The sequence below is a fragment of the Diabrotica undecimpunctata genome, chromosome 7, assembly GCF_040954645.1.
Source record: "Diabrotica undecimpunctata isolate CICGRU chromosome 7, icDiaUnde3, whole genome shotgun sequence".
Lineage (NCBI taxonomy): Eukaryota > Metazoa > Arthropoda > Insecta > Coleoptera > Chrysomelidae > Diabrotica > Diabrotica undecimpunctata.
This window is the reverse complement of record NC_092809.1, coordinates 25,520,598-25,532,192: the sequence shown is the minus strand read 5'-3', so window position 1 is coordinate 25,532,192 and position 11,595 is coordinate 25,520,598. Positions and strand designations below refer to the sequence as shown.

The following is an 11,595-nucleotide window of genomic DNA, read 5'->3' as shown; positions in this document are numbered from 1 at the left end:
GTTTAGTAACAAAAAAGAAGAAGATTTATTCACCGTTGACAGATGTCTGAAAAAATGTAACAGATATATGGAGAATTAAATATGACATTTTACAAGTTTTATATATAAATCATAAAGAAAGAATATAATTATAAATTTTGCTTAGATTTTGAATTTCTGATCTTTTGTTTAAATTATTATCACTTTTGCTAATACAAACCATTTCCAAAAAAGTCCTTTTAAATTTATTACTTTCACTACATAAAATTTTAATGTTATCAAAATCCATAATATGGTCTTTATCGATTACATGCTCTGCCAAAGCACAAGATGGTTTTTTAATTCTGCAATCACTTTTGTGAGAAATAATGCGATTTGAAAGATTTCTTCCGGTCTCACCAACATATTCAGCCTCACACTGAGTACAACTAATGCTGTATACTAAATTCGTTTTTTCAAATTTGTCTATAGGATATTTAGTTTTGGAATATAAAGATGAAATAGTTTTGATGTTCTTTGTTGCTATAAATAGCAGTCTCCCGAGCCCCTTGACACTGCTACAGTGATCACTAACCAATGTATTACTGCCACTTGAAACAAATAACAGCTCACTTATACCGTCGATGGTGACGTGGTTTGGGTGGAGGTTTGCCGTGAGGGTTAGCCTGGTGGCCTGGCAATTGAGGCGGTCATTGGTGCGGGGGTTGGCGCGAACCTTTCTGACAGTAGGATGTTAATTGGCGGGTGGAACGGGCGATATTTTGAGATATATGAGAGGTCCCCGTTTCGAAGGTAACCGTATGCCATCATCTCTTTTACTGAGACAATTTGGCCTTTTTTAAATTTCTATGGCTTCTCGGATAATACTTGATTTATAGAAGCGGATGGGGGCTATGATTCTGGAGTTTTCAAAATCAATTTTGTAACCTGTATGAAGATGGTGTTGACTTGACTGAAATTGAGTAGGAATTGCGAACAGAAATGGAATGCTCATAAATCCTATTTTGGATTCTACGATTTGTTTGGTCTATATAGGATCGGACGCAGTCTGCAAAGGAATTTCATAAACTCCGTGTTGTTCATTTGGAATGTTGTCTTTGATTTATCAGAAAAGGGATGTAAGTTTTTGTTGGGGGATAAATATTGTTTTAATTCTTCTTGATTTAAGAATTTTGTCGATTTTGTCAGTGACACCTTAGATGTAAGGAAGAAAAGCTTTCATATATAGACATAGCCAATGAAAGGGGAGGAAATAACGAGTATAATAAGTAAGAAAAAACAAAAAAGGCGACTACCAAAAAGGGTACTCACAGCGTCTTTGTTATTAATGAACGTATAGCGACATACGAGATATCATAGGGCACTATGGATAAAAATAGATTTACCATAAGACAAATTTTGATTTATTGAATTACAAAAGGCCTCTGACTGAATACAAAATAAACAACTGAACGAATTCCAACATGCGCCATACCAATTAAAGGGGGAGGATATAACGCATATATTTAGATAGAAAAAATAAACAAAGAGACTACCAAAAGGGTACACATCGTCTTCGTTATTAATGAACGAATAGCGGCATACGACATATCACATGACACTTTGGATGATAATAGACACGTTTGCTTTATATATAAAGCATAAAGTAAATATAGGGTAAATTTGCTTTATTAATCTGAAAAAGGCCTCTGACTGATTACAAATAAATTAAATAACTAGCCTAATACTAGCATATGACACATCAACTCAAAAAACGTCAGACGGATCGTACATATAATGTATATAGCGTGCCATCAATATAACAAATGTATACAGGATATACTAAAATACATGATGTCAGGTCAGAAGTGCACCAGATCATACTTTATATTTACTTGGATTATGCAAAATGTTTATTATTTTAAAAGTTTAATGACTGACAGTAGATGACAATTGATTTAATCCCCCGTCGCATGCGACGGGCTTAGTCATTAGTGTATATAACCAAAAGTGACTACTGAAATTTGTATCTATTGTTTTCTTATCACTGAAAAATGAAAATAATTAATTAATTAATTTTTTAGGGTTATTCGTGCTTCAAATCTTACTTCTGTATTGCATTTAGATTCATATGTCAATTGAAAATAAAACCACAAATTAATGTAAAACAAACACACTTTATTGACCTATATAAAGTAACAGATATATGGAACATACCACTTGTGTCAATTTTGACATTGACAACGTCATTATTCTTGTAGAGTGTTTAGTAGTGATTTTAAGGTAGTAAGGACTTTAAATAAACTTGTCACAAAAGAGAAAATTCTTTTACAACAGGAATAAAAAAATACAACAGGATATGTCTCAACGTTCTTCAAAGGCTCTAAAGCTGTGGGTGCCCCTCTCACCAACTACGACGGCGAAATTGCTGCTATACACGAAGCTGCAAAAAATCTTGAGAATTTCCAACACCCCCAAAAAGTTGCCTTTTTCATCGATTGCCAAGCCGCAATCCTCGTCCTGTCGACAAATCGATACACCGACTGTGCCAAAACAATATCTTGCCGCGTCCAAATATCGAACTTGATGGAAAAAGGGTGGCTGATTACTCTACAATGGATCCCTAGTCATGTCCCTCTTCCACAGCCCCCTAGCTTCCAATCGTACACATCAGCAAAGTCCACCATTAGAAGAGGAATCAAAGCGAAGATAAAAGAGCAGCAAATACAAGCCGGTGCTGGAAAATCTTGGGCCCACCTAATAGAGTCACCAATCCCTCGCAACTTGCCGAGACCCATTAGTGTAGCCGTGTTCAGAACAACTACGGGGCATGACTACTTGGCCTCCCATCTACATCGCATCGGCGTCCGCGAAAATGACAACTGTCCACTATGTGATCAGCCCCAGATGGATGCTGCTCACCTTCCAGAGTGCCCAGCCCTGAAAACAGACCCACCCGAGGAGGATGAAGATCGCCTACGAGAAACGGCTCGTCTATACTGGTCAGCGCGCCACCAAATGGCTAACATGCCAAGGTGGGCGTTGGCTAGTAAGTAAGTAAGTAAGTAGGAATAAAAAAATGAAAAATCTAAAAACGCATTACTCTACTCTCTTTTGTGCAATGAGCTGGCCCATAGGTGATCTTGTGATTATTTTTGAATCGTCGCGAATCGCCACTCCACTATGGTTTTATATTTACACAGCAAATCATAATATCTCGGTACCTGATACAGTCAAATATGATTTCATATATATTCAGAGATTCTACAGTATTCACTGCCTTCACTCGCTCAACCGTTTCCATCTCTCTCTGTTATCCCATTCTCTATCGTTTAGGCCTCTCTTACTCATGGCGTCGTCTACTTCGTTCCTCCAGGATTTTCGGGGTCGTCCTCATTCCATCTCTGTTGCTACTATCTTACTGCTGTTTTTCTTGTTTATGATCCAATTTTCAGCCCCATATCTCATAATACTTCGCACTAATGTTTTATAAATCTGTGTTTTTTTCTTCATATTTAGGTGTCTATCCCACCATACTGAGATAAGTTGTCGGATTGCTGTTCTTGTTTGTCCTAATCTTTATGTAATTTCTTCCTCTGGTGTTGCCTTTTTCGTGATTATAAACCCCAAGTATTTGAATTCAACCATTCCTTTGATTGTTACGTTGTCATCAATCTGTAGATCCCCTATGTCTTGTTCACTTGTAGATAGGTACTCTGTTTTCGCGAGGTTAATATCTAGGCCAGCCTTGGTATATTATTCTTGTAGTTTCTTCATCATGTAGCTAAGGTCGTCTTGGTCTTGTGCAATCACTACTTGATCGTCTGCAAAGCTTAACGTATATAGGTATTCGTTCCGTACCGGTACTCCCATGCCTTCGCATTTTCTTTTCCATGTAGTCAAGGCTTTCTCTAAGTATATTTTGAATTGGGTTGGAGATGTGGAACAACCCTGCAGGAGCCCTTTTGTTGTGGTGAAGTCTCCTATGATTCTTGTTTCCATTTTAATGGACACTTTATTTCAGGGCCGCCGCTAAGGTATTGGCCGCCCGTGTGCAACTTAATATTTGCCGCCCCCTATCCAACACTTTAGACATACATACTATTATTTAAAGAAATGTGCCGAAGATGCATAATATAACAATAATAATTTGTAAATAGATAAATACTTACTTCAACATTTAGACTAATCTCCATGATCCAACGTCCATATATTATCCTAATGTATATCCTAATATCCCATCCTAATATCCTACTTTAAACGTCCATTATCCTAATTTAATAATCATGATCCAACTTCCAGAATATGTATATCCTAATATCCTAATTTAAACGTCCATTTAATTAAAATAAAAAGTTAATAGAAACATAAACACATAAAAAAACTAAAAACGCACTTTTCGGGCTTTCGTCTCGGAAAACTTTTTGACAATATTTTTAATGTCCAATGTCGCACAGACTTCATGTTTTATAGATAACATTGCAGAAAGCAGAAACACATCTTACTACAATTGTTATTTGTTCTAGGTGCGCCCCAATGTTTTTTCTCCATTTCATACAATTTTTGATGAGCAGGGTCATCTGTTAATCCTTTTTTTAATGTTGTAGATAGTTTAAACACCTTTTGAGAATATTTTATATGAGCTGCACCAGATTCATGTCTTTTTAAAACAATAGCTAAATGTTGCCAGTCACTTACCCCATTAATTCCACTAAGTAATTGTCGGCTGCTTTCATCACAACAAAACAGTTTACAAGGTGCACAAAAAACACTATTTAGTGATAATAAGTAAAGTAACCACGGGCGATGAATTTGGTCTTGATTAGGTAATGTGCGATAATAATAGGTTTCTGAAAATTTCCTATTATTTGTATCTTTGGGGAAGTTAATTTTTGTAATTAGCTGAGGAAAATTTTCAACAACAAATTGAACTTCACTTGGATTAATATTTGCAGGCCATTTTCCGGGATCATCCGAAACCAAGTATATGCTGGAGCTTCCTACACTGCAATCCAGATTAACTGGAACATTAATTGTTCTGTCTTGGTTGGTGGTTTCAGGTTCAGGCGTTTCAGCATCAGCACTCGCACTATCGCTATTATTGCCATCAAATCATCCGTCTCTATCCGCAGGAATATTCAATTGTCTGGTACTTTTTTCTATGGTTTGGACTTAGCTTGAAGTTGAAGTTCCTAAATTTATATCCGAGTCTTCTATATTTTCATGTATGTTTTTCATCAAAAATGATTCCAGTGCACCGTTAAGTTTTTTTTTCTCCTCAGTTTTTGCCTCTTTTATTTTTCTATATTAAAAACCTGAAAGTCGTTTTCTTTTTCTTTCAGACATTTTGAAATTATCACTTAAGAACGAAGCCGGGAGAATTTAACAAAATAAATCCAAAAACACTGCAAATGAGTTGTCCAAATAATGTTTCTCCAAATAATATGTAGCCGTAACGCGTATACCAATAAAATTGCTCTGATCTCGACGTTACTTCGAAATACAGTACCTACTGTGCAAAAGAAACGGGTACACTACTATATTTTACAAACAAAATCGTTTATTAAAAGCGTGTCCAAATTCATCGAATTCTCAACTAAGACTAAACATAAGACATAATAACCCATCTATAAAACATAACCATAGGAACAATATTATTACAGAAACTTTACAACCACTTGCCTAAATTCTTGTGAAGTATCTACGTGTGAAATCTCAAATAACTGAAGTTCGAAAGCCGCCAGCCGCCTTGAATTAAAAAGTATTCCCGAAACTGCTTTATGACTGTACCTGCAAAAGGGCGGCAGTTCATACAATAAATAATATTTTCTGACATTTTTTTTTTAGATTAGGATGAAAAAAAGAAGTATACCTGATAAATGAAACGCATTTAAGTATTATCACGTACTGAATAATTATTATTGTTTGGAATATTAGAGTTCACAGAATTATCTGAATCATTACTATTTAATTATTTGAATTTATTTTCGTTTTAAAAAAGTATTATTATCAGTGGACTGCTTTTGGCCGCCCCTATTGTTGGCCGCCCGTGTGCGGTGCACACTTGGCACACATGGTAGCGGCGGCCCTGCTTTATTTTCTTTATACAGAACTTTTGTAACTTCTATGAGTTCCATCTGTATTTCTAATTTTTACATTGCCTCCCATAGTTCTGACCTTGGTACAGAGTCATACGCCTTTCTCAGGTCCACAAATCCAAATGTATATCTCTATTTTTTGCTTTTTTCTTTTCCAACAGTTGTTCCAGTGTATATATGTGGTCTATGCATGATCTTCCTGCCGTGAAGCCTGCCTGATCCTCCCCGATTTTGCCTTTTATCGCTTGCTCTATCTTTTCTCGCAGTATCTTCCCATATAATCTTCCTATTGATGATATTACGCTTATTCCTCTGTAGTTTCCGCATCGTTTTCTATCTCCTTGTGATTATGATATGATTTAAAACCTATTTTTTTTTGACAAGTTGGGATTTATACCCAAGCAGATCATCCAAAAATATCAACCGTCTAAATACGGAATTCGATTAGTTAAATTTTATTCTGATCGAGGAATGGTCCGATTTCATTTGAAGATATACTAATTCAAACGATTAAAAGAAGATGGAAAAATTTATAGTAATGAAATTCTTTGTAATATCCAAATCATTATAAAACTCAAAATAATAAAGTTTTAAATAGATATTTTCTATCAGATTTTTAAGCAACTGATTCTTATTTTGCTTGATTTGCATCCAAAGTTGAGGCAGTAGGAACCTTAGCTGCTAAATGGTTGAAAGGTGTGCTTAGAGTACATATCTATCTGCAGTTGATTCCAAGCATGCGCAATGCTTACTTTATCGCCAACAAAAAGTTTTGATCAACAGAGGAGTGCAAATTTGGAATAACATTGTTGATGATTTCCTCTATATAAATTGCACTGATCATATTCCCACTCAGAACCAAATCAGTCTGTGCAGCTTGTCTGAACGCGGCTATTAAAATTAATTCCATCTCCCACTTTAAGAAACCTCGAAATATACTTTCTGAATAGGTCGAGAATTTTAAGACACTCACGCATTGGTCCTAAAACTTCCAAAAAAGGCTGTTCGTGAATAGTACAGATTTCCATCTTCCTGTCAATTTCGATGTTCCACAATTCAAGCCGGTATTTCACAATTATGTTCTGCGGTGAATGGAATATTTCTTAAAATATTTCTCCATTTCAAATTTACTTTAAAAAGTCTTCATGAGTAAAGTAAATTCAAAACATGATTTTGTGAAGTATTGAACTGATAGGTTAGTATAACGGCACTAGACGGACATATTATACTTTTTAACTCTCTGCCTTTGAATTCTAAGACGTTTCGAACATTTCCGGTTTCTTTAGAAAGAGATGTATTAAAATATTGTAGATTATTATTAGAAAATAATACTATACTAATAAATGATATTGTCTATAATACAATTTATTACGAGAAACTTAAAACTCGTGTAGCGATCAAAAATTCTGATACTGTGTGAACATTTAACTTTGAGAACTCTCCAACTCTCTTCCTTACTGCTATCCCACTGATGGCTTTCATGAGGGTGAACAAATCGGCACAATACTAAAAATAAAACATAAAACATGTTAACGGTTACTAAACCAACTGAAAATTATTTGTATAAAAGAATATTATTGTCTTTTTAATGATTATGTTCAAATAACAGTAAGAGATTTCTATAAAAAAATTGATATACGAGTATATATACGTAATATATAATTTTATTATTTTCAGTGTCAGTATCTAAACCGTACAACCTAAATCGCATCAGGTTAACACTTCTTTGTTTTTATCACTTTTGTCCGCTATACAATAATCAACATTTTTAACTTTTTCGATATTATTTTCTTAAATACATTATAGGCGAGGAAATGAAGCACTAAAAAACACTAAACATACTGTACTTTAAGGATATAAACCCTTACATTGTAATATTATATAGAATATCTTAAATCATATATGTTTTCCAAAGTGGGTCATGACACGAGCAGTTATGTTTGGATTACATACACTTATTTTTTATACACAGCCTTGCCTTATATCACGTAGATTCAAAGTCCGATAGGGTAACCCTGAGAGAATATATAAAACGTGAAAGAGATTTATTATTGGATTATTATTGTATATCTACTATTCGAGATGTGTATGCGGGAGGACGCTGAAGCAGGGGTCGCCATGTTGCCGGCAATCGTTTCGCGTCATCGCGCGTATTTAAGCTGTTAGGCCGTTTTTCGATTTCAATAGCTTCACGAATAATTCTTGATTTTAAGGAGCGGATGGGGGCGATGGTTTTTGCTTTTTCGACACCTATTTTGTGGCCTGTTTGAATATGATGTTGGGCTAGGGCTGAAGTAGTATCGGAGTGTTTGACAGATATAGAATGTTCGTAAATACGGTTATGGATTCGTCGGTTTGTCTGTCCGATGTATGTACGTGGGCAACTGGAACAAGGTATCTCGTAGACACCATGGTCTTCATTAGGGATTTGGTCTTTTACGGATCTGACGAGATTGGACAACTTGGAGTGAGTAGTGAAGATGGTTTTGATATTTAGAGGAAGAAGAGTTCTACTGATATTGTCAGTGACACCTTTAATAAAAGGTAGAAAGATTTTGGGTTGATCCGGCGGCAAGGTTTCTTTTTGGGATGGAATGAGGTTTAGATTTTTTTAAATGCTCTTATTGATTTGGGTTTTGTGGTAGCCGTTTTGTAAGAGGTTTGCCTTATTGAATTAATTTCGGATGACCTATGATTGTTGTCGCTAAGTCTTATGGAACGAGAAATGAGAGTGTTGACAACTGAATTGAGTTGGGCGGGGTGATAATGTGACTGGGCATTAAGATATCGGTTTGTATGAGTGGGTTTCCGGTACACGGAATAGGAAAAACTGTGAGGTAAGTTTTTCTGAATAAGAACATCAAGGAATGGCAAAGACGCTTCAGACTCAACTTCCATCGTGAATTGAATACTAGGATGTATTCCATTCAGGTGGGAGAGGAAGAGATCTAACGTGTCTTTACCATGAGGCCAAATGACAAAAAACACACAGGGTAAGACCAGTTGTCGGGAATTTAATACGGGTAAACCCCGAAATTGAGTAAAATTAGTTTTACCCGGATACTTTGCGTATATCGAAATCGGTTAGATAAAAGGCAGAGGAGATTGATTTATCCAAGTCATTCTAGATATATCTAATCTCAAAATAATAAAGTAGTACATTTTAAACTTTCGTATAAAACAACATTACTTATGTTTAAATTATATTTGCTTTATTTTTTCTTTATTAAGAATCTATTACAGAATTATTGCCCAGAAGATATAACGAAGCATTGAGAACTTATTGTTAAATCATCTTAATTTTTACTGCAAATTAGAAATGGATATTTATTTGGGATATAACAGGATAATATAGTATTAACCGGATAAATTCAGAATACCATGAAATATTCAGAAATATGTAGTTTTATCCACTATGCTTGGAGAATTCCAACTCCATCTGGGCAATTCTAGTATTACCGGATATTCGCGATTTAAAGTTTTAACACACGGTGTGGAAACCACTTATCGAATAAAATTGTTTGTGGCCTTTTTTTTAGAAAAAAAATAAAAAACGTTGAGATACCTTAACTTTAAAATTTAAATGTGCGCTTTTTAAACATAAATTTGAATGTACCGGGTGATCCACGCAGGTCTGGCATAGTCCATAATCTGTATTTTAAATGAAACACCCTGTATATTTTTATGATTTTAAAAGCTCCTTACCTGACCTCTCTGAAAGTTTGAAATTAAGTATAATTTTCTTCAAGACAATTAATTCATAGAATACCCGAGGTAAGTAATTGATTGGATTACATTAAAATAAATGCTCAAAATGTTTTCCACTTTGTTGTTGGCAATAACGCTGTCTCCTATAAAACTCGTCCCGAACTTTGTTTAAAGTTTGAGGTGAAATATTCCGTATTTCTGTAGTTATCCTTTCTTTGAGGTCTTCAATGCTAGCTGGTTGTGTTGCATATACTTTGTTCTTGAGATAACCCCACAGAAAAAAATCCAAAGGCGTAAGATCTGGCGACCTAGCTGGCTACTTCCTCCCCTTCGTCCAATCCATTTATTGAAGAAGATTTCATTCAAGTAATTTCTCACCATTAAAGCATAATGGGGTGTTGCACCGTCCTGCTGGAACCAGACAGTTTCATGCGGTAGGGTCGAATCTATTGGATTGGGATATAAGCTAGCCAACTGAGGAAGAACATCGTCTCTTAGCATGCTTAAATATTTTTCCGCTGTCAAATTACCATCTACAAATATAGGACCAATATTATGATCTCCTATAATACCTGCCCAAACATTCAACTTTTGAGGATACTGAGTGTGTGTCTCACGCATCCACTGAGGATTCTCCGCTGACCAATATCTACAGTTTTGTTGGTTTACCTCTCTGTTCAATGTAAATGTTGATTCATCAGAAAAAAGAATTGTGCCAAGAGGTATTTCATTTGTGTTAATTTTATCCATCATTCTTTCGCAGAAATGCATTCTACGATCTGGATCGTCTTCTGTTAGCTCCTGCACAAAAGTCAATTTATATGGATGAAGTTTTTCTTCATGGAGACACCTTAGGGCAGTTGTGTGACTCACATTATTTTGACTTGCAATTTGACATGAACTTAGACACAGTACCTTGTGCAATATTAGGCAACTGAGGATACCTCTGATTAAATAAGTTTCCTACTTCAACTTCACTTCTACAATTCTCCCCGTAACCGATCATCATTAAAATCTCAATTCGGTGGGTCTCAGTTAAATATTTCATTTTTATTTCTGCAAAAAATTAGCTTTTAATTAGGAATTTATTATTTTAATGTAAAATGTCAACACACCAACAACTCTTTGATGATAACAATCCGCATTATTTACCGATTTAGTTTAATTAGCAGACTATCTAGACAGTCTTTAGGTTTCCACACTGTATATATCATACACTGTGATATAGATAAAGATAGAGATGAATTTTAAATTTTAATGTAATATCGAATGAATTTAAAGAAATAAAAGCCTCCTTATTTAAATATATTTTTAATATAAATGGTCAGTATAATTAGCAGCCTAGAGATAACCGAATATAAAAATAGTATCACCTTGATCTTGACTATTTCGAGAAATTGTAACATAATGTTGTTTAGATGTAGTTCTAAGTAATTTTGTTTTTAATATATCGCCGGTTAAAAGGTAAGATGTAACCCACAAAGAAACTTTTTTCAGGAAGTAGAAAAACGTTCCATTTAAGTAATTTGACGAGGAATTAACCTAATAATTTTTTGCATGAATCTAGAGATAAATTAGCATTTAGTTATAAAAAGGATTTTAACTCGAATATTACAGTTTAAAAAAATAAAGGTCACTCTCATTTGTGGCTTATAACATGTTACCTGTGATACGTGTGATACATTTTTTAAAGAAAGTATAGCTATCAGTTATATTTGGAACTTTTGTATTTTTAATTAAAAAAAATCAAATATTTTGATTTATTGTTAAAATTCAGAAAAAAATAAGAATCATAAATTATAAAGTAATTAGTTATCATGAATAACATCCT

At 34.6% G+C, this 11,595-nt stretch overlaps 1 protein-coding gene across 2 annotated transcripts in view; it reads right to left on the bottom strand.

Annotated features, from left to right (window-relative positions):
* Positions 1 to 7,403: 7,403 nt before the first annotated feature.
* The window catches only part of LOC140445086 (dynein axonemal intermediate chain 7-like), an 84,049-nt gene continuing 79,857 nt past the window's right edge, over positions 7,404 to 11,595 (bottom strand). For both annotated transcript variants that reach the window (XM_072536899.1, XM_072536900.1), the window contains exon 25: positions 7,404 to 7,562. In XM_072536899.1, the coding sequence (XP_072393000.1) occupies positions 7,425 to 7,562 (138 nt within the window). In that variant the 3' untranslated portion in view covers positions 7,404 to 7,424. The remainder of the gene's footprint in view (positions 7,563 to 11,595) is intronic.